The following is a 23610-nucleotide window of genomic DNA, read 5'->3' on the forward strand; positions in this document are numbered from 1 at the left end:
TGCAACATGCAATGCAATGCAAGGGTGAGACGAACAACATGGTATGCAATGCAACACGGGGTGAGTGAATAAAATGATATGACATGATGAGGTGGTTTAAAACAAAACAAAAAGTTAGCCTAAGTTAACTAGCCACAAGTTTAGAATCAAAGGGTGGTGCAATGCTTCATAAATCTCTCTAAAAAGACACAAATAAAAAGACTCTAAACACTAATAGGCACACAAAAAGGTCTACAAGTTTCCCAAGATCAAATAACAAAGTGCTCCCTCAATAACATTTAGAATGAACAACATGAAGTTGTGGTTTTTGTTAGAGCAATGGTACAATGTTACTTGATATTCCGATTAAAGAGTGCAATGTAGACGGTCATATTAATATATAAAATAAAAGATCGGGTTGCCTCCCGCAAAGCGCTTCATTTAGAGTCATAGAGCTCGACTTTCTTACATACCTTCTCATTGATGCGAAGCCATGGTCCTTCATGCAAGAGGTGAAGGTGTTCCATGCAGCTCTTATTCCACTTCCCATGTTGGACATGATCAATCACGCTTAATGGAAAACTTGCCCAATCGTCTCTCACATCATCGTCACCTCCTTCTTTGTTGTCCTTCGTCGCTACCTTTCTTTTCATGAATTTTCCTCTCTATCCAGATTGGGAGTTGCACCAACCAATTGATCCAATGCAAGGTGCACGAAATCTTCTTTCCAACAAGTCTTCATTTACCCAAAACGCATTCCAATTGAGGGAGTTATGCCCCTTTTTCCCCGTTACTGCAATCTGCCTCGTGCTGATTTCAGCACGTGCATCTCCGATGTTTGAGACATACCTCCTCCCGTGGGTTTTCAATTGTATCGATCATGGATGTGTTGAACCGAGGACTTGATGGAGATCCTGAATATTCAACTTTCTTGCATTGTAAACCTCTTGACTTGTGCACAAAATTGATGAGGCTTAGCGACCTCCGTTCTTGAAACTTGAAGATGTTGATGATGGTGTTCAAAATTTTGGGCACAGTTTCCCTCCTCATCATTTGAGTTTCATGTCCTGCATGGTTAGTGAAATTCGGGGCTTCTCCCGACATGTGCTCTTTTAGGGTCATGAGCTTGACCAAGCGCAAAGCAAGATCGAGATTTGCAATTATTTGTAAACACATGCAACATAATCACATCCTCAATTAAATTTCATCAACAAGACATGGTGTAATTAAATGCAGCATGTGTTTCTTGCATAGCGCGGAGCTCATTATTAGGCAGAGGTTCTTTAAGCATGAAATCAACATTCTCAAGAAACTCTAGCCTATCATCATGAAAAGAACAAGGCATAGAATTTAAACTTTCATTCCGACTATCGGTTCGAGCATGAGATTTTTAAAGATTATCAACAAAACCAATAGAAGCTTGAGAATTCACTGTATACCTTAGCCTCGGAGCTTTTTTATACTCATTGGAGTCATGGTGCTTTGTGCGAGATGTCATCTTGATGCACTCTTCGTGGTCCATCGTGATTTGCTTCTCACGTCTCCATGTGTTGAATGTTGCGCTCTTGTAATCCGTCGTGGTTTGTTTGCAACATCTTCATTTGTCTAAGGTCGACCGCTTGTGCCTTCATTTGCCAATGTCATTGGGGTTCTTCCTCTGCTCCAAGCCTCTGAATTTTATCATGTACGCTTGATGAAAACATCGCCCAAGCTCCTCTTCATTGTTGTCATCATCATCTTTTCTATCTTGTTCTCATCGCGTTGCTCCTGCCTCTTCTTTCCAACGAATTCCCTAATCTTGTTCCACGGAATGTAGGTAGAACCAGAGAAAGACATGGTGGTAGTGCGGGGATGGCTAGTGACTTCATATGAGATGGGGCGATGTTCTATTTATAGATGGAGCTATTTGGTCTATAGGCATGGTTCACGCATGTCTATCGCCGTTTCAAACGACGGTAGGTCCTCCCACATTTTTAATTATAGTGGGGGTGCAGAAGAATCTGATGCAAGGTGACAGGACATCGAAATCGTAATTGAAACTCATGAATATCTCATAAAAATATATTTTCATTCCATTAGAGTTACATCTAATTTGTATTAATTTTTTAAAAAATATTTCCCTAACCTCTGCTATCTCTATTATTTTCTGAAATATCTCTAAACGTAAAGAAAATAATTACAGTTCAGACATGCTATAAAATAATTAAACAATTAATTACAGCAGTGAGAGCATATAAAATAATAAAAAAATGTTGGAATACCTACCGCCGTTTCAAACGGTGGTAGGACACTGGGCGTCTACAGAACGGCTACAGCCGGCTATAGCCGCACTGTAGCCCGGCGGTAGCACTTACCGCCGGTTCGTTTGGCGGTAAGGAGCTACCGCTGGATGAAACGGCGGTAAGTTTCATGGGCCGTGGGCCAAGGATCTTACCGCCAGTTCATCCGGCGGTAGCTCCTTACCGCCAAACGAACCAGCGGCAGGGTGACATATTTGCAAAAAAAATATAACGACATATATTTTTGATAAATTGAAAAAAAATAATATAAAAATAAAAAATCCTCCAGCACGCACTACAATTATAAATGGCCAAATGGGCCGCCCAGCCCAGCACGGCACGGGCCCGTCTGGGCTCGGCCGATTACGGCACAGCCCAATTCAGCACGACCATATAAACGGGTCGGGCCGGGCTGCCTGACGTGCCGCACCACCAGCCCAGGCACGGCACGATGTCCATCCAATCGTGCCGGGCCGGGCCAACAAGCCCGCCCCTTGATGGCGGCCTTCTAGCCCGCGGGCGGATGGAGCGGGCAGCGGAGCGGCCGACCGGCCGGATCGGCGCAGCTACCGCGGGCTGGAGCGCCATCGACGAGCGACCTCGGCCTCCCCACGCACCTCGTGCTCCACCAGGAGGCATGGAGCTCTGATGCAGTCTCCGCGGCTCCGTCCGGCGACCACAGATCGGACACCCGCCGCCGTCCTTCTCCTGCCCCCCGATGGGGAAGTTCCTGGCGGCGGGGAGGTGGCAACCGGTCAACCGGGGAGGGGCGAGAGGGAGAAGGAGAGGGGAGCCGGCGAACCGGCGAGCCGCTAGGACCGCGAGGTAGGAGACGCGCGAGAGAGGGCTCAGGCAGCCAGGCGGGCGGCGGCGTGAAATCGATGAACGGAGGAAGAGAGGTTGGGGGCGTCCGAGCGTGGCTTCTAGCTTGGATCGATCCATTTCTTTTTAACGGGAGCTGGGGAGATCGGCTAGCAGGGTGAGGCCTACAATAGCTAACAAGCCGGATATTGGGTTGCCATTGGGCCTAGCCGCTAGTCAGGCCGTGCCCGGGCTGGCACTACGGGCCGCGGTGGCAGCCCAAGCAAAGCCCACTTGGTCGGCAGTTTTTTTAATTTTTAATTTTTACAAAAATATATTTTCGTTTTCGAAATTTACAGAAATATACTCCAGCCGCCCCATTGCCGGGCGGCCGAGACCTGGTTGCCCCGCTGCGAGGCGGCAGGGGATTTTCTGCAAAACTTTTCGATGAGAATTTGCGCTAAGGCCCCTGGAGGATCGGGGGGCGGGCGGATCCCAGAGGCCGCCGGCCCTCGTTTGCTTCACCAAAAATTTAGAAAAAAAACTCTCGGTTTGTCGTAATACTATTCATATAATATATAATGGTCTAACAGTTCATTGGTACTGCAAAAGTGTGCTTGCATTGCAAGGTAGCATAAACCAAGTTTGAGTACAAAATATGAAAACCAAGACGACAGGTCCATAATAACAATAGAGAAACAAGTGGCAACAACTAACCACCCCTACCGTGCCGACCTCTCTTACGTTGTGCATGTACGTGATCTGTAGGGTAGCTATGACGGTCCGGTGGCCTCACGTCTCTGGCAGGACGGCGTAATAGAGCCAGAGGTGTATGCAAGCTGGGATCATCGTCCTGGGTAGGTGTAGCAAACAACCGTGTAAAGTCATCGAAGGAGGCCTCGTCGTTGTCTTGAGACCACCCTACGGATCACAAAAAACCTTTTTTTAAACAATGTTAAATAGGTGAATGCAATTCCGTACAAATGATTGTGCGTACCCTGTGTTGGAGGTGGTGGTGGTGGTGGATAGGAATAAACTCCTTGATATCCTCCTGGTGGCGGCATAGGGTGATACGAAGAAGGCCCCGCTCCGGTGAACTGTTGTGATCCTGAGTGTAAATAGTAATGTATGAGCCTTCGACCATAAAACAAAAGCAAATATAATTATGCACCACATATTTACCTAAATTCCCTGCAGCTGGTGTCATAGAGGTAAACTGGGTTCCTTGAAACGGAGCCCCTTGCGAGGCACCTGACCCTCCATAGGGCTGAGAACCGGGGTACCCGTACCCTGTGTGGAGTCGTACTTAAATATTGCCTACAAATATACGGATTGGTAAATATCACACCATATCTTCGTACTGTGGGTGGTATGGGGGAGGCTGCTGCACTGCGGCACCACAAGGAACCGACGTGGACGCTTGCGACGATCTGTAGGAATCCTCATACACCGTCCGCGTACCAAAGGCCTGAAGGATGCCTCGGGCTCTATCACGTTGAGTGGTCCAGGCCTCGAGTTGCACCGGCATGCTCATCGTAAACCCGCCATGAATCCTCATTACATTCAGTGAGCAATCTAATTCAAGCAACCTACACATTTCGAACTGCAACCAAAAAAACTTAGTCCACAAATCTTAAAAGATTGAAAATGCCGTCAATATTTACTCACCGCCCCAGCTAGTACCTCATCCCTGTGTCGTACATAGCCATCCTGCGAAGTCACAACATGCGGCTGTGGATGCATGTCAGCATACGTCAAGCGGCAACGAGTCTTAGGTTCGTACCAAGTCAGGTACGCCCTAAACGAAGCCTCAGTGTGTGGACCGGTGTCCTCAACCAACTGCTCGTTTGCATTATCCCACGTAGCCACCCACGGTTGTAACCTAGTGACCCACATGGTGGAGAAAGGATGTCCAGCCCTTTACAAACTGCACGTTAAATAGAAATTAGTGACACATTATTAGTACATGGGGACTTATATGTTTTTGTTACCTATGATCGTAAGACCAAAGTTGTAGTAGAATTGGGCACCCCGTTAGGAAAGCATTGCGATCATTCTGCCGTGATGTCTTGCAGAGTTCACGATATGTGCATGCAAGAACCGCTGAACCCCAACTATATAAGGGTATGGCATCCTCATCTGCATCGGCGATCTCCTGTGCGTAGGGCACAAGCACCCTATCCACACAGTGGCCGTGTGAGTTGTTGAACATGATGTACCCAAACAACCACAACAGGTATGCCTCGAGTGATCTAATCACGCTGTAGTCATCAGCATCGGCTGCCAACAGGTCCGGCTGCAATGAAGTACAAATATTGAGAATAAAAAACACATGAGGTATTTCAAAGCTATAAAATACATCAACACATCGTTTTGTAGGAAGTTGTACCTAGAACTGTAGGAGCCATGACTTCGAAGGGCCTTTCGACTGTGGGTGCTCATTGAAGTCTTCAGTATCAATCGTGGTGGCAACACCTGCAAAACGTTGCTCAAGGTCCTAAAGTAAGAAGACCTGCCTTGCTCAGCCTGCATCATATAGTGCACAAACGTTAGTACATTATATAACGAAATATATAACGGACGAAAACAGAAAATAGACGACACATCACCAGGGCACCCATCGTGAGTCTACAGGAACCAACTCTGCAAGTGGACGTGGACGCAGCACGTTGAGTTGTTGGTGTTGAACCATAGCAAGAAAGGACCGGTGACCCGAGTCTATTGTTGGGTCCAGCAACGCAGGAGTAACCCCGGCCATACTTACCATGTAAGATCAAAACAATGCAATACAATCACACACATCTAAATTAAATAGTACCATCGTACAACACTATATGTCCATACATAACGAAATTATATTGTTACATGCTACCATCTGGTTCAACTACACATACATACATAATAAAATTATATTGTTACATGCTACCATCTGGTTCAAATACATATCCATACATAACCGAATCTAAATCCTTAATCTAACACTAATCACTACTAACATTAATTAAAATGATTGCTAATCTACTGTGTCAACGCTAATCACTACAAGTAACTACACCTAAACTAGAAATCTGGTTTTGACCTTACTCACTATAGTAACTGATTGCTAATCTACTGTGTCAACAAAAATAATTACAACATAATCTATTTGTAAAGTGTAGAAAATTTTAGTTACCTGCAGTCGCCGGCTTGAAAATCCGACAGTGCTTCGCCGCTTTGCCTCTCCCTCACCCCTCCTCTCCCTCCCTCCCTCTCTTTTCTTTTTTTCTGGATTTTTAGTGAGCCAAATGAGGGGGTGGGGGCAGCCAACCCCTTATATAGGGCCGGGGGAGGCGGTCGCCCCGCTGCCGGGCGGTCGGGGCCTGCTGCCCTGCTGCCGGGCGGCCTGGGGGGCCGGCCGCCCCGCTATCGGGCGACCGGTCCTCCAGGGGCTTCAGCGCAAATTCTCCGCGAAAATTTTTGCAGAAAAGCCCCTGCCGCCCCGCAGCGGGGCGACCAGGTCCCGGCCGCCTGGCAGCGGGGCGGCTGGGGTATATTCCTGTAAATTTTGAAAACAAAAATATATTTTTGTAAAAAATGAAAATAAAAAATAAAAAACCGCCACTTGGTCGTGCCGTGCCAGCCCAGGCACTATGACAATAGTGCCAGGCCGTACCTGGGCCGTGCTTTTCCGGGCCGGACTTCGGGCCGCCCATTTGGCCCAGCCCAGTTGGCCATCTATAACTACAATGAGTGATACTATGTATGATTGCCACTGAAGAGATGTGGTAATAACTAGGTTACCTACATGCCATCTAGCAAACATGTTGGTTGTTAATTTACATTTCAATAGTAATTATGCCATTTAAGGGTCAAGTTTGCCCGATTTTGATAGTTGGATGACTTTCTGTTATCGGGTTTTGTAGTTGAAGATTGAAAATTAGACTTTTACAATAGTTCGATGATGTAAATCGGACTTTTTCCAAGAAAAAATAGGTGTCGCCATTTTACTAAGTCTGTTATAGTTAGTTAGCAATTAATGTTTCATATGGGTAACTAAGCTCCATTTAGAAGCAATAAGTTTTGATTTTAAACAAATTTTTTGTTTTGAATGATCCTTTTTGCTGCTATCACAATCGTCGGTGTTTCATACTGCCAGTTAGTAAATTTAAGATTACACGTCTAGTCTGGATAGTGTGCGAATCTAAGAGGGGGACTTTGATGCTATAGTTCTAAAGGGTACACATCTTAAAGGAAGTATCATGAGATCAAGTTGGTGGTCTAAATGAAGATCACATCATATATATGCTGAGTTGGAGAAGAAAGAAGAGAAGGAGGCCACAAATTTACATCCCACTCTGTTGACGCCTTTTACGGGTCAACACATGAACGCGCTAGGTCGTGTGGCACGAGGAGGGGCTCGGTGCAGCTCCTCCTGCGTAGAGCAGTCAGACCGGTCCCTCGCCGTCTAAGGGACCGGTCAGACCGGTCACCGGGGTGAATCGGCGACGGTCGACGAACGCTCGCCCAGGAGGGACCCCGTCAGGGCACACGCATGTAGGATTGTTCTAGGATCGGCAGGCCACCTAGAACGCCTTCAAATGTCGCGGAGACGAGGGAAGAACAACAGATGAGGGTGGGAAAAGCTAGGGTTTGGAGAAAAGGTTAGACGATAAAAAGTAGTAATTGTATTGTGTTTTGATCGATTGGATATCCTCAATCGGCCGTAACCCTTTATATTTATAGGATGAGATGGACTTATCCCGCAAGGAATCCTTTTACAGATCTAAATCTATTAAAAACTCTAATTACAGTTGGACTCGTCCTAGACCGGTCAGACCCACCAGTCAGACCGGTAGGTCCCTGCCAGACTGGCCACAGTACCTCGATCGGACCGGTCAGACCGGTTGGTGCCAATTTTGGCTGTCAACATATGCCCCCCTGTTTTTTTGGTAAAGCTTGCTTGCCAAAAAAATATTCTTCTGAGCCAAAATTATCTAAGGGCGATGATTATTATTACATCGGCCATTATTTGTGCTAAGGGCGATAAATAATTATCGGCCATAACTTGCTCTAATCAAGTTGATGTTGAAACAACCTGTTTCGGCCGCCACACCTTCTTCGTGATTGCTGACGTCTTTGGCATGGCCTCCACTTGTTGCTCCATTGCCTCCTTCTTGCGCATACATTGCAGCCTTCGCTTCTGAGTAAGAGACAAGCCTGAGGGGCACCACCTCGGTTGTAAATACTTTGAATCTTGCTTTGTACCTTTCGCATATGCTTCATTGCAATCAATATCCTTTTTGACCAGATCGTTGCACAGAGTAATCGGTCCATTGGATGGCGTATAATCAGCTTGTCTTGGATGAGGATCCAATTGCTCCTGATGTTTCGATGAGGGCTTTGTATCCTTGACTTTGCTTGGTCACCCCTTGTGTCTTTGAGCAATCCCCTCCTTTTCATATTTGGCCAAGAGTTTTTTAAAACTCGGCCTTGTCTTGCTTCTGGGGGAATTCCTAGATTTACTGGGCACACCAATCAAATCGGTCCTAGAACCGGTCAGACCGATCGAACCGGTCAGATCGCCGTTGTGGTCGGTCAGACCGGTCGACTTGCTGTTGGCCTTCTTCTTCTTGTCTTGCCCCCCGAGTGTTTTTGTGGCTTGAGGGGTCTTCTGTGTCAGTTTCTTTTCAGATCTTTCATCACCAATGATTACAATCTTCTCCTTCGTTGATTCGTCTTGATTTGATCGAATTAACACTTTAGGATTATTTAACTCTAACATATGCACCGGGAAAGGATTTTGATCAATCGTCCTTCATTAATGACCGATTGAATTTGCCTACATAATATGTTACAATCATTGGTAGCATGTGAGAAGGTATTATGAAATTTGCAATATACTCGCCACTTTAACTCTTCAAGCGGCGGTACAGTATGTGACATCTTGATGTATCCAATCCTATATAACTCATCAAATATCCTTTCGCACTTGGATACATCAAAAGTAAATTATTCGTCTTGCCAATTTTTAAGAATTGGCTTAAGAGCAGAACAAATAAATGGTTTGGTTTGAGATGGCCAAACAAACTCAGCAGCATAAACTTCATTAGACTCATCGTCCGAACAATCTGAATTGCAATCTAAAGCATGCACACTAGAACGATGGTGTCTATGAGACTCCTGAGACTCTTTGCTTTGGCTTTCCATAGCCAAAGCTCATTGATGCACTCGAGTAACAGTAAAGAAATCATAGCTCCCTAATCTTTCTTTAATATGAGAGCGCAAGCCATTAAAAACCAAATTAGCTAAATCTTTTTCTGCAATATTCACACTAAAGCATCGGTTTTTTTATCATAGAATCGTCTTATGTAATCATTGACAGATTCATCACGCGACTGTCTAACCGATGTCAAGTGAGACAATTTAAGCTCATCATGCCCACAGAAAAAGTGCTCATGGAACTTCTGCTCTAATTGTTCCCATGAGCCAATAGAATTAGGTGCCAAAGAAGAAAATTATGAGAAAACGGTTCCAATTAGAGATAAAGAAATAAACGCATTTTCAACTCGTTTATTGAACCAGCTTCTCCTAATTGGGCAAGATACTGACTAATATGCTCAAAAGTACTTCTAGTATCTTCTCCACTGAACTTAACAAATTCAGGCAACCTAAAACCAATAGGGTATGCAACCGAATCAAACAAAGTAGGATACAGTTTTTGGTATGTGCGAGTTTTGATTCTAACATCCACCCCAAAACTTTCTCTAAGCAAATTAGCCAAATCATTCTTATAATCAGTAAGCACTTTATCAAAATGACTTGAAGAATTTGGCTGTGGACGTAGATACTTCACGCTGGTTTAAAATAGGATGACCTGATGGATCGGTCGGACCGGTCGGTACGACCAGTCGGACCGGTTGGGGGGAACCGGTCTGACCAGTCTCTGCCGGTTTTGCCAACGCTGCACCTATCAGTCAGACATCTCGTCGGAGATAGGACCGATAAGTGGTACTGAGTTCCTAGGAGGTTCCGGTGGTATGTATGAAACAAGCTCGTTTGTTCGGTTAATGTTGGCCGAACCAGGGATACTCATAATGGGATCGGTGTATGTGGGTGTCACAGTTTGACCACTGAAATAATTCATCGGCATCCCATATTGAGGTTGACTCATAGGAGAAGCTGCCGATGGTTGAGGAACATAAAATTCAAAAGTAGAAACAGATGGAGGTTCATCGGCTATCTCTGGTTTCTTACCAGCCGATTCTCTTTCCTTAGAGCTAAGCCAATTAACCCAATAAACATCACGCTCAGCTAGAAATTTCTGAATTTGTTCCATAGTAACACCAGAATATGGAGCACTTGCAGCAGGTGTTACCTCAGTAGATGCATCCGTGGAGGTAGAAATGAAGTCGATCTCCTTGATCTTGGTGATCTTGCCGCGTCGATCGACCTTGATGCTTGCAAGCGCCGCTAGTAGATTCTTCATCATGCTTCTTCTTGCGCTCCTCCAACACCAGATGGACGTCCTCAGGAAGATGCTCGTACGTCGCAGGGATGATGTTGTCTTTGTCAATCTCGGTATTAGAGCCCATCTTCTTCAGGGTAGATTAGATCGGTTTTGCTAACTAAGATCTTTCTTCCCCAGCGTTGTCGCCAAAAATATGTGTTGAGGCCTTTTACGGGTCCACACACGAACGCGCTAGGTCGCACAGCGCGAGGAGGGGCTTGGTGCAGGTCCTCCTGCGTGGAGCGGTCAGACCGGTTGGTCAGACCGGTCGGTCAGACCGGTCTCCGGGGTGAATCGGCGATGACCTACGAACGCTTGCCCGGGAGGGACCCCGTCAGGGCAGGCGCACATAGGGTTGTTCTAGGATCGGCAGGCCACCTAGAATGCCTTTAAACATCGTGGAGATGAGGGAAGAACAACAGATGAGGGTTGGAAAAGCTAGGGTTTGGAGAAAAGGTAAAGACGATAAAAAATAGTAATTGTATTGTGTTTTGATCGATTGGATATCCTCAATCGGCCGTGACCCTTTATATTTATAGGGTGAGGTGGTCTTATCTCGCAAGAAATCCTTTTACAGATCTAAATATATTAAAAACTCTAATTATAGTCGGACTCCTCCTAGACCGGTCAGATCGGTCAGACCCACCGGTCAGACCGGTCGGTCCCTGCCGGACTGGCCACAGTACCTCGACCGGTCAGACCGCTCGGTCGGCCCGGTCAGACCGGTTGGTGCCAATTTTGGCTGTTAGCACACTCTCAGCTGGCCCCAATTCGAAAAAACACAGGAAAATTCATGTTAACCTAGCACACGGACCGGTTAGCGAAATTATGTCAGTGATGCATGTCATGAAGTACAATTTTCATGACAAAAACTCGGACATTTAAATGCATAGATTACCAATGAAAAGTTTATACTTCGCTGTAATGGTGGCTACTACATTATATTTTCTCTCTTTTATTCAAGCGTGTGGTACTCGAGGGCTTTGGATAGAGCGGACATACGCCATATTATGTTAGCGATGAATAAAGATATTGCGCGGTCCCGCCTGTTGGCGCAAATTCTGGGCCAACACACGAGAGCACTAGCACGTGCAGCGAGCAGAGGCACACGTTGCAGCGCCGCCATTTAGGTCCGGTCAGATCGGTCAGGGAGTTCGGTCAAATCGGTCTTCGTTGAAGGCCGGCGAAGATCCGACGAACGCTCGCCCGGGAGGGACCCGTCAGGGCAAGCGCACGCAGGATTGTACTAGGGTCGGCAGGCAACCTAGAATGCCTTCAAACATCATGGAGACGAGAGAAGAACAGAAAATATTGAGGTTGGAAGAGCTAGAGTTTGGAGAAGACAAAGAGTAATGCAAAGTAATGAAAAGTAATAGATTAGTATATTTTTGATCGATTGGATACCTCAATCGGCCGTGGCTCTTTATATTTATAGGGTGGGAAGGTCTTGCCCCGCAAAAAATTCTTTTTACAGATCTAAATCTAAGAAAAACTCTAATTTCCTTCGGACTTCGAATGGACCGGTCAGACTACTAAAACGGACCAATCAGACCGGTAGGACCGGAGTATCCAAGCTTAAACCTGGAGTATCTGGGCTAATGTTCGGATGTCCAAACTTTAGCCCAGGGTATCCGGGTTTTCTAATCTGGCTACCAATTTTGGTCGTCAACATATGCCCCCTTGTTTTTTGGCAATGCTTGCAAATCAAAAATAATCTTTTGGACAAAAATTGTCTAAGGGCGATGATGAATAGTACATCGGCCATATATTTATTCTAAGGATGATGGAACTATGCATCGGCCATATATCTTGACTTTGCTCAAGTTGATGTTGAAGTTGTCTTCTTTGGCCTCCACTTGTTCTTGGTTGGTGCAGACGGTGCTGGCTTTGGATCAGATTGATGCTCCAATGATTATCGTCTGTGTAATCGTTGCAACTTCCTCTTTTGAGTGTGAGTTAAGCAAGAGGGACACCACATCGGCTGCAAATATTTTGAATCTTGCTTCACACTCTTCTCACTCTTCAAACTTGCTTTTGACTAGATTATTATTAGTAACAACTGATCTTTGTAATGAATCACAATTCGGAAATGTAGAAGGATATTGTATGATATATGGTTGCATATACAAGCTACTATAATCCGAAGGTGAATAGTAATAAGGATATGACAAAAACCAGGGAGTAACTGATCCAAAGAATGAATATGGTGCAGCACTTGTACCTTGACATGAACGAGGATCCAGTTGCTCACAATGTCTTGATGATGATTGTGTATCTTCGGCTTTATTTGGTCGTTCGTTCTATTTCTGGGTGGCTCCTTTCTGCTCATATTTGGCCAAGAGCTCTTTGAAGCTCGGCCTTGTTTCGTTCTTGATCTTGAAGGAACTTGCAAGCCCACTCAACACGCTGGACAGACCGGTCTCTGTACCGGTTATATTGGTTAGTACACCGGTCAGACCACCCTGTGAAACGGTTAGACCGGTTGACTTGTCACCAGTCCTCGTCTTCTTGTCTTGCCCCTCGGGCATTGAAGCCTTTTTTTTGCAACTCGAGGGGTCTTTTCTGCATCACTTTTTCTTCGGTCCTCTCTTCACAAATGATCACATTTTTCTCTTTGGCAGATTCAACTTGGTTTTGCCAAATCAACACTTGTGGATTTGTCAACTCAAGTGTATGAACGGGAAAAGGATTCTGATCGATTTGCATTGCAGGAATAACCAATCGTCTTTTCATTTGTGGTCGATTGTATTTGTCTATGAAAAACATTGCAATAATTGGTAAGATGAGAAAAAATATTGTGTAACTTACAATAAGCGTGCCTCTTCAATTCATTCATTGATGGAATAGTGTGAAAAAAATTAATTTTCCCAAGCTTTGCCAACTCATCAAAAATCCTATCACACTTAGACACATCAAAAGTAAATTTAACTTCATCATGCCGATTTTTTGGAATCGGCTTTAAAGAATCACAAGTGCTTGGCTTATCAATGGCTAACCATACAAATTCAGCAGCATAAACCTCATTATTCTCATCGTCTGAAGAATCACCATGTAACACATGCATACCAAGACGATCAGATTTGAATTTAGAATCTTTATTTTGGCTTTCTTGTGCCAAACCCCTTTGCAGCACTTGATTAATGGTTAAGAACTCATAACCTTCCAATTTTTCTTTAATATGATATCTCAAACCATTAAGAGCTAATTTAGCAAGATCCTTTTTAAAAATAATCAGACTATAATATCAGTTTTTGTATCTCTAAATCTTCTAATGTATTCAGCAATAGGCTCATCAAGCTTTTGCCTAACCGATGTTAAATAACATAGCCTCAATTCATTACCACCATTGTAAAAATGCTCATGAATTTTGCGCTCTAATTGAGACCATGTCTGTATAGAATTATGAGATAATGCCGAAAATCATGAAAAAGCAATACCAAATAATGACAAAGGAATATTCTGATTTTTAAATGATCAAGATTACCATAAATTCCTATTTGTGCTTTAAACTGACTAACATGCTCTCATGTAGTTCTACTATCCTCCCAGTGAATTTAATAAAGGGAAAATTCGATTCATGCCACCACAACTCCGTAACACCATAAAATTGTTAGGATATGGTATATAATCAAAACTCTATGGATAAGACTTCTAATAAACAAGAGTTTTATCCTTAAGTTCTACGCCGAAAGTTTCTTTAAACATAATTGCCAAATCTCTCTTATATTTTTCAAGTATTTGATTAAAATAAGAATCATTTGGCCTTTGCACATTTGCACTAGAATTATTCAGCGTATGCGGTGCATGGTTCGGTTGTGTATATAGTGTTTGCTGCAAATAACCATTATTTGGTATTGCACCGTATGAAAAACCTGAACTCTAGGGAGGCATAGTATAGGAATTATATGTTGCAGCGTATGGAGGAACAAAATAATCAGTAAATCTATTTGTTTGGCTAAGATCAGCCTGAACAGGAGGTATACTAGCAATTGGTTCAGGAGATGACTGATACGCCACTAGAGCACCAAAACCGGTCCTTCATAACCGGTTTGACCAAGCTGTGAAGCCGGTCTGAACGCTCTGTTTGCGCTCTGTTTGCGCTGTATTGTTCTGGAGCTTTCTGACCATCATAATAATTCAACGGCATGCCATATTGAGGCACATGTGCTGCTGATGACTCAGGAGGTGTGGCATTATGTTGAAAAGTACCAACAACATTAGATTTTGGAGAACTACTATTATCGGCCAAGGATTGCTTTCCTAATGATTTATCAATCATGTTTTGAACAGTAGCCATCATTTTTTTCTTGACCACTAACCAATATCTGACTAACTTGCTCCAAAGTAACAAATGATGTTGCAGCACTTACATTGGTGTTTGCCTTGGTACGCTCTTTCTCCTCTGAAAGAACGACCACCTCCTTGTTCTTGGAGACGCCACCCTTCCGATTCTTGGAGAAGTGAGACAACCACCATTGACGCTTTTCTTCAATCTCTTTGGCTTTGCGTTGTATGCTCTCTTCTTCACATTACTTGATGAAGGTTTCATAAGCTTGACGATCTTCCTCTGACAATTCGTCAATAATCGTCTTAACGATATTGTTGGCATCAACCTCACTAGGATTTGTTAGCTTCACTATGGTAGAAGATCCTTTAATTTTTTCCCGTCAGGGCAAGCGCACACAGGGTTGTTTTAGGGTCAGCATGCCACCTAGAACGCCTTCAAATATCGTGAAGACGAGAGAAGAACAATAAATATGGGGGTTGAAAGAGCTACGGTTTGGAGTAGACAAAAAGTAATGCAAAGTGATGAAAAGTAATAGAATGATATGTTTTTGATCAATTGGATACCTCAATCGGTCGTGGCCCTTTATATTTATAGGGTGGGGAGGGTGGGGAGGTCTTGCCCCACAAGAAATCATTTTTACATTTCTAAATCTAAAAAAACTCTAGTTTTCTGCGGACTTCAAATGGACCAGTCAGACCGCTAAACTCGACTGATCAAACCTGTAGGCTCGGAGTATCCGGGCTAATGTTCGGGCATTCGAACTTTAGTCCGGAGTAACCGGCCTTTTATCCGGAGTATCCAGGTTTCCTGATGGGCTGCTAATTTTGATCGTCAACACCTCCATTCTTAAATATATGGCACAATTGATTTTTTTTTTACTCAAAGTTTGACTAACGAGTTCAGTAAAGTAAAATAAGTACCACTAGATTAATCATCAAATGTACTTTATATTTAACTTCTAAAATTATATTTTTGTATAAAAATTTATAGAAAGGATGAAAGGTCAAACAATGAAAAAAGTTAATAGGGTCATATATTTAAAAATGGAGGGGTAGTTCGTAGAACTTTAATGCATGCAGTAGGTAGATGATATGGTTGAGGCGCAACGACGACATGGACGTGTGCACTGATGGTTCCGTACACATTACTTAGCCAAACCAGATCAGAGAGACCAGGCGTCCCCCCCCCCAACCCACACGTCCTTTAATTTAACTAGGTGAATGCCCGTGCGTGCGTTGTCATGGGTAATAAAAAAATCATAAAAAATACGTGAATATCCAAGGTAAATAGAAGTCATCAAACATAATTTTCACACAATAAACAGATCATTGACCAAAGATAAATAGTAGTGCACGAACATATTACCAGGACTATCATCAAAATACATGTCACGAATGTTGGTCAAATTTGGACTCATAAAAGGAAAATAATAACATATTAATGTTCAAGGGCAACTAAATATGCAAATAAATGTACAACAGAATATGAAAACATTGTGGACCTTTTTTGAAAAGAACTGTGTGGACCTTATCATCCTATTGTTCACATTAAGATCCATCAACAAACAATCAGAGGATCATGTAAGTGGAAAAGATGCTGGACTTGCCATTGTAGTATTGCAACTTGCAATGGAGCACATATTTTCCTGCAAGTGCATGGCCCCATGTTCAGTGATACCTGCGACTGGTTGATTGAGATATATGTATTTTTTTTTGCATTGGCTGATTGAATATATGCTTCAGGAATGACAGGATCTATAGTAACAAAGTAATGACATCTATCAGTTCACTGAAATGATGCATCGTAAATTAGGAACGATCATGCCCGTGCGTTGCTACAAGCATCGTAAGTAAGGTTATCATAATACATGGATTTAATAGATGCATCGTAACAGGGAACAGTAGGATCCATAGATACGGTAAAAATAGAATGTTGGCCTTAACTATGTCACACAATTGTCCAGCAAAGTTAGGCATATAAAGTAGAAATGATATATTTTCATGCAGTGCATAATCACATCAAATATACCCTTTTATTTCATATACCCGATGAAATTCATGCAAAATGAGCAGAGCAGCATCCCTTTGTTTCACTCTATGTTTAGTCTCAGAATAAGGCTGAAATCTCATATTAGAAACCCCCGACGTGCATGCTACTGAAATGGCACATTCCACATTAGAGAAAATCAGAGAACACACAACATTAGTACAGATACCTGGAACCACTTTGGATTATCTGGACTCTGCTGCGCGGCTAACACTTCAACAAATCCACATTGGGACGTGCCCTGAGCCTTCATTCTTGTAACCTCCAATGTTGCTTCCCTAGGCTCTTGACTGTGTCAGCACATAGATCTTTGAGATGTTGCTGTTGAGACAATTGCTGACAGGGATATCAATGAGCCTGTAGTTGGCACCCAATGGAACTGCAGGCTTGGCACGCTTGTTTGTCAGGGGGGACAATCTAGTCCCCGCACCACCTCCAAGAATGATTCCAAGAACACTCTGAGGCAGCAATTATGTGGTAATTGCATCAAGACAAATCGATTGAACAAAAAGTGCATTAAATTTATGAGTAATAATAACAGAAGGGCCATGTAGATCATTTTCTGTTAAATGATAAATTACTCATTTGTAGATCATGTTGGATTATATGGAACCACTTCATATTTTCCTACTTTTAACTTTTAGGTAATGAATGAAGGCTCAGGGCACGTCCCAATGCATAAAATTCCTGAAAACATGGAGAAATAGCTATAGTAAAATCATTAGGTTGTCTTTTGGCGCTCCACCGCACCAGTTTTGAGAGAACGTTGTTATAAATTACTAATGCTGGCATCAAAGGTAAACTTTTCCTGAAACTGATGCAAGGGAGGTTTTCTATGCTCCATGGGACCAGTTTGACAAACCCAACAAACCCAAAGAAACTGAGCTATTTTTGATTGTTCATGCAGGCAATGGAGAAAGACTCATTTGATGCCACCTTGCTAGCGAATAGGAGCTTATGCTGGCTGCTAGATGCTCAAAAGTCCTCGTGTTGCAGATTTTCTATGTGAAACTGAAAAGCTCCACCAATAAAATTTTTTTACTATACTTATTTGATAAGGGGTGGATAACTTCTACCATCCTGATACAGGAAGGAGAATAGAATTGGTCACATGACATTCTCTTGGTGTTTCGATATTTCAATAGACCAATCAATTATTTTGCTAATTGATGAGTTCAATCAATAGCCGAACTAATTTGATTATCCACGGGGCACAAAACATCTAAATCTCACTTTTCCCATACCTCTGCTCATCGTCACAGTTTGTACTCAAGGAGCAAATTCATCACCATAGAAATTCCTTGAACTGCTCTGCGTCCAAGTTGTGGAGGCACACTGAACCTGCAGAAACTGAAAACGAGAGGATTACAAGTAGCAGTGTCAGATCCATGAGAAAAGCCAGAGCAGGTACTCACACTTGACATCGAACGGGAGGGAGCTTGGGGCCGGAGATGATCTGGGAGATGAGAGAGGAAGGGAGGGAGCTTGGTGACGGACGGAGCCACGGAGGTGAGATGGGATCCAAGGGAGGGGTCGGGGGGAGAGCTGAGGCGCGGGTCACCGGTGGAGCGGGCGCCGAATGCGAGCTCGTCACCGAGGCCCGTCGCCGTGCGCGCGACCTCCCTCCGCCCTGCCCCGGTCAGCCGAGCAGAGGCGGCGGCGGCGGCCACACGCCATCGAGCACGCGATCCGGTGAGGGCGCGGACGGCACGGCGGGCGGGGCCGCGCGGCGACGCGGACGTCGCGTCCGGCGCGAGTGCCAGGGGCGGGTCGGCGGCGGATCTGACGACGGCGCGGCGGTCGGGTCAGGGCGGGCGGGACCGAGCGGCGGCGCGGACCTCTCGACGGAGCGGCAGCCGGGACGGCGCAGCGCGAACGACAAGGCGGCCGGGACGGAGCGGGCTGGGTCGGGGCGGGCGGGGCCGAGCGGCGACGCGGCGCCGGCGTCGCGCGAACCGGTGAGGGCGCTGGGCGAAGGGGAGTGAGGCGCCGCCCCAGCCGACCGAGCGTGCGGAGGTACCGGCGGGGGGTTGGATCTGCGCGGTGGAGGGGCCTTCGTCGGCCGGTGGAGTTGAGCGCGGGCAGAGCGCAAGGGCGGCAGCAAGGTGGGGGAGACGGCGACGGCGGCGAGGGCGGGGTTGGGGGCGACGGCAGCACGCGGGGGTGGGGGGGAGGTCGGGCCGAGTGCGAGGGTGAGGGAGACGGGAAGAGATGGAACCGTCGGGCGAGCGGGGGAGACCGAGAGGCGGAACCGCGCGCGGAGCAGCGGACGGACGGACGGACGAATCTCGAACGAATATTCGGATGACGAACCAAAAAAGTCACCCTTAACCTTTTTTAATAGTAGAGATTTAATTGGCCTGGTGTGTTCGTTTCCAGCGCAAATGTTAAAAACACTGCACTCGGCAGGCTGGAGCTGGAGTGGTGTGAGAGAAAAATACTGTTACCTGGCTGGTGGCTGGTGGCTGGAGCTGGAGCGATATGAGAGGGAAATACTGTAGCGCTGGAGGACTGGAGACCAGCCGAACGCAGTGAAAGCTGGCGTCGTTTGCAACATCGGATGGTCGCCCAATCGACTGCGCAGTAGCATGGCATAATAAATTTATTATCGAAATTTCGACATTGTTTATGGGTCCGGATTCAACGGTTAAAATTACATAACTATTGCTGGTTGTTGATCGTTTCGGGCGGATGCTTTACCCTCTTGGTTTGTCGGTCGAGTGGATGCATTGGCATCTTCGAGTTTGGAGACCCTTTGCTTCCTTGGCGATGGTGTTTATTTGAGCTGGTTCGGTTGCTAGATTGTGTCTTGCTTCGTGGGTTCATGTGTTCACTCCATGTTGCCCTTGCTGTTTTTGTTAGAGTCGCCTACCATTTGTTTGGTGGTGCTTTGTAATCGTCTTAATAATTTCTGCCTATTAAAGTTTGTATCAATCATATTATTTCCTTTTTAATGAATGCTCAGGCACGTTCGGAAAAAAATGCATAAACAGTGACGTGATTTTGGTCCCATATTTTGTTTTGAATGAAAAAAAAATGGCAGATCGATGTGTGATAACCTAATAAGTAGCACTTTCAACTCAAAAGAGTAGTCACGCTGAAAATGTCAAACTAGATAGTACTACATCTTATCGCAAAAAAAAAGATAGTATTACATCGTTGATTTGACACAGAGATTCAGGGTAGACACAGAGCGTACAAGTACATAGTCTGGATGGATTATTAAACTCTTAATAATAAGGTTCATTTTTCTTTTTTTTTTAAGAAAAGAATAAATAAAACCATCTGCAAACCCAGCTGCTGGACCTGGACACAACATAGAGAAAGAGGCCGTACAGCGTCTTCTTCCTTGGGTCCAGCCACAAAGCAAGCCCGTGTCCTGCCTGCGCATCCGGGCCGGGCTGCAAGAGAGGCCGGCCCGCGTGCTACTATAGACGCGCCCACCAAACAAGGCCCGTTTGGGCTGGTAGCAGGCCGCGCGCGCGCACGACGGGTCGCCGGCCCCTTGCGATCTGCCGAGGCCCGAGGGGGCTGTTGTCGAGGAGGCCTGCAGCATGCTCGCTTGCGAGTGAGCTTCGTTTTTGTCTCGTGAGGGGCGCCAGCATGTGCTGCTCTATTCACGGCAGGGCTTGGTCATGATTATAAAACAAGATTTTACCCATCTTTTATGGATCTTCATCAACTTCACCTTGATTGTATAAAAGAATCTTACCTATCTTCTTTTTTTTTGAAGAAAACGGCAGGAGGGGTACCAAATCATATAAGAAGGAGAAACAAAGTTTTACAGTTCACTAAGGAGAAATCACACAAAAGAAAAAACATTCAAACTAGCAAGAAACATGACATGAGACTAACATAAGAACTACGTGGCGCACACTCACGGCCGCATGTCGCAGGCCTACCTCCTCCAAAATGTAGTTGAAAACCACAGAGATGCTAGCATAGATTTGCCTTCGAAAATTCTACTATTCCTCTCCTTCCAAATATCCCACGCTGTGTACATTAGTAAAGCTGCAACATGCCACCGTTGATCTTTAGGAAGTGGCCGCAAAGCAGACGTCCACCAAACCTCAATCCCCCCCTCTTCGGTCTCTTCAATAAATCATTGGACCATACCTGCATCAGAAACCAGACTTCCTGAGCAAAAACACAATGAAGACAGAGGTGAGCTGCTGTTTCTGGCTCTTGATCACACAAAGGACAATTCAGATCACACAAGGGACAATTCGGATCACGCGGCCACGCCATCTTGATCAGCTTGCTTGCAATGAGAATTTTGGACTGGACCAAAAGCCAAGCAAAGAACTTGTGTTTCCCATCGGCATGTGCTTTCCAGATGTAGCTTCCTTGGAAGCTGCAAAATGATCCATTAAATTGAACCAAGTAAGCTGACTTGGAAGAGTAAGAGCTATTAGCAGTTCAGCGCCAAAGGAGTTGATCTTCCTATTCACTCAAAGAAACTTGCTGCAACAAGTCCCAAAGCAACACAAATTATGCCATTTCCTCTACCATGCTCATGCGCCACAGCCCCCGAGTCCAGCATTGATCATGCAATTCTTCTCTTACTTTCCTGTTCTTCCTCTAGGTCAACTTATAGGGCCCCGGCGCAATGTCCATCGGCGCCCTACCATCAATCCAAGAAGATTTCTAGAAAGATGCTTTGCGACCATCGCCAATGATGACTCTGTGCTTGCTCTGAAAAGTTAACGATCAACTGAATCACAAGGCACCTCTATACCAAACCAAGGCCTATCAGTATCTGTCCATTCCAGCCATAGCCACCTCAAACGCAATGCTCTGTTGAACAACCCCAAATCCAAAATGTTGAGGCCACCAAATTTCTTTGGGCGACTTGTTTTAGTCCACCTTACCAAGTAATGCCCCCCATTCGAATCTGCAGCTCCTTTCTACAAGAAGCTACATTTGACTTTGTCGATCTTCTTTATTGCCCACTTATTCAAGGCAAAAACCGATAGAAAATGTACCGGGATGGAGGTCACTACTGAATTCACTAGACGTAATCTGCCAGCATTGTTCAAGAGTCTTCCTTTCCATGTAGGCAATCTTGCAGACACTTTTTCAATTAATGGCTGCACCTCAATCCTTCCCAACTTTCTAAAGTGGAGAGGCAGGCTGAGATATGTACAGGGAAAGCTCTTGATGGGGCAATTGAAAAACTGCATTATCTGAGGTACATCTAGCTCCTCACATGTATAGGATAATAGGCACTTTGTTCATGTTCACCACCAAGCCAGAAGCAGAACCAAAGGTTGCGAGGAGAGATGCCAGTTCTTTCACTTCCTCCTTGACTGGATTAAAGAAAATAGTTGCATCATCAGCATACATACTTATCCTCAGTTTTGCACACATGTGAGCAATCGGCGTGAGACGGCCACTTGTGGTAGCTAGCTCGAGCAGCCTGGGAAATGGTTCCATGGCCAAAATGAACAGCAACGGCGATAGCGGGTCGACCTGCCTCAAACCCCTCCAATGCTTGAACCATTTAGAGCATCTCCAGTAGTCCCCCAATTTCCAATTGATAAGGAAATAGTGCTCCAGCCGTCTCCCTAAATCTTTCTTTTTTCCCAATAGTTATTGGGACAACCCAATAATCACCCAACTCTTCCTAAATAAAGAGAAGTTGTGACTCTCCCAATAAGGTAGTTGGATTGGGATGTGATTATTGGGAAACTTCAAAAGTAACTCTAACAATAATCCTAAAGTTGCTATTGGGATATCTCCCAATACCAGTTATTGGAAAATAATTATTGGGAGACTGATGGAGATGCTCTTACCTCTTGCCCCATTTAGAAATACTGCCGAAGAGGTGCTGCCTAGCAGAATTGAAACCCAAGCTCTCCATTTTGCTCCAAAACCCAACTGAGTAAGCACTTCTAATAGATAATCCCATCTTACACTACACTGTCAAAGGCCTTTGCTATGTCTAATTTCAGAAATAAACCTGGGTACTTGGCTCTGTGCAATTCCTTGATTAAATTCTAGGTGTACATAAAATTGTCATGGATACTTCGTCGTTTGATTAAAGCACTTTGGGTCCTTGAAACAAGCTGACCAAGAGAGCCTGCCAGCCGGTTTGCCATTAGTTTAGAGATTAGCTTTGCAACGCTATCTGTAAGACTTATGGGCCTGTAATCGCTCACACTGAGTGCCTCACTCTTTTTTGGAATCAGTACAACATGTGCTGAATTGAGATGCTTAAAGTGCTGATCGTGCTGTGCATAGAAAAAATTAATTGCAGCTTTCAAATCTTCCTTGATGATACCCAACAAGATTTATAGAAAATCCCAATAAAACCATTAGGCCTGGGCACCTTATCAGATTTCAGCTCCTATACAACAGCATGAATTTCTTCCTCACTAAATTCCTCCTCCAAATAATCTAGGTTCACATGTGGCATCCCCATAACTTCCCAATTTCTTACCTATCTTCGCTAGTTGTCTTCTTGTTGTTAGGTGGTCTTCTTGTTGTTTTGTTTGTGTTGTTGGCTAGTTGTTTTTGGTAGAGTTGGTTTAGTCATTGGCAGCTGTTGTCTTAAGTTGTAAACCCTTCTTTATAGTGTTGCTTGTCCCGTTTGGACCTTCCTTCTTATTAACATAGGGAACATATCAGATGCAAACCAATCTCTCCGTGCTCGTTAGCTTGGTTCATTTCAAAAAAAAAATCTTCGAATCATCTCCATTAGCATGTTGGACATGGTTATAAAGAAAGTA

General features: G+C 44.7%; 1 protein-coding gene and 2 long non-coding RNA genes across 5 annotated transcripts; 1 reads left to right on the plus strand and 2 right to left on the minus strand.

The window, feature by feature from the left end:
• Positions 1 to 3660: 3660 nt before the first annotated feature.
• On the minus strand, positions 3661 to 6453 carry LOC120678588. 3 transcript variants are annotated; one of them, XR_005676643.1, is made up of 8 exons: positions 5669 to 6450; positions 5449 to 5585; positions 5051 to 5355; positions 4743 to 4986; positions 4421 to 4662; positions 4242 to 4349; positions 4057 to 4167; positions 3661 to 3980 (listed from the first exon to the last, which is right to left on the minus strand). It is a non-coding gene; the product is annotated as an uncharacterized LOC120678588 (long non-coding RNA). The 3 variants fall into 3 exon arrangements; XR_005676642.1 differs by having other exon boundaries at positions 4242 to 4662; positions 4728 to 4986; positions 5669 to 6453; XR_005676641.1 differs by having other exon boundaries at positions 4242 to 4662; positions 5669 to 6451.
• A 4796-nt stretch (positions 6454 to 11249) lies between these two features.
• Positions 11250 to 17360, minus strand: LOC120678587. Its single transcript, XR_005676640.1, has 3 exons — positions 16879 to 17360; positions 14916 to 16478; positions 11250 to 13298 (listed from the first exon to the last, which is right to left on the minus strand). It is a non-coding gene; the product is annotated as an uncharacterized LOC120678587 (long non-coding RNA).
• A 970-nt stretch (positions 17361 to 18330) lies between these two features.
• Positions 18331 to 18864, plus strand: LOC120678144 (WAG22 antigen-like). The gene has a single exon (XM_039959298.1). The coding sequence runs from the start codon at positions 18331 to 18333 to the stop codon at positions 18862 to 18864; it is 534 nt and encodes a 177-aa protein (XP_039815232.1).
• Positions 18865 to 23610: the final 4746 nt, after the last annotated feature.

The sequence above is a fragment of the Panicum virgatum genome, chromosome 6N (assembly GCF_016808335.1).
Source record: "Panicum virgatum strain AP13 chromosome 6N, P.virgatum_v5, whole genome shotgun sequence".
NCBI classification, from domain to species: domain Eukaryota; kingdom Viridiplantae; phylum Streptophyta; class Magnoliopsida; order Poales; family Poaceae; genus Panicum; species Panicum virgatum.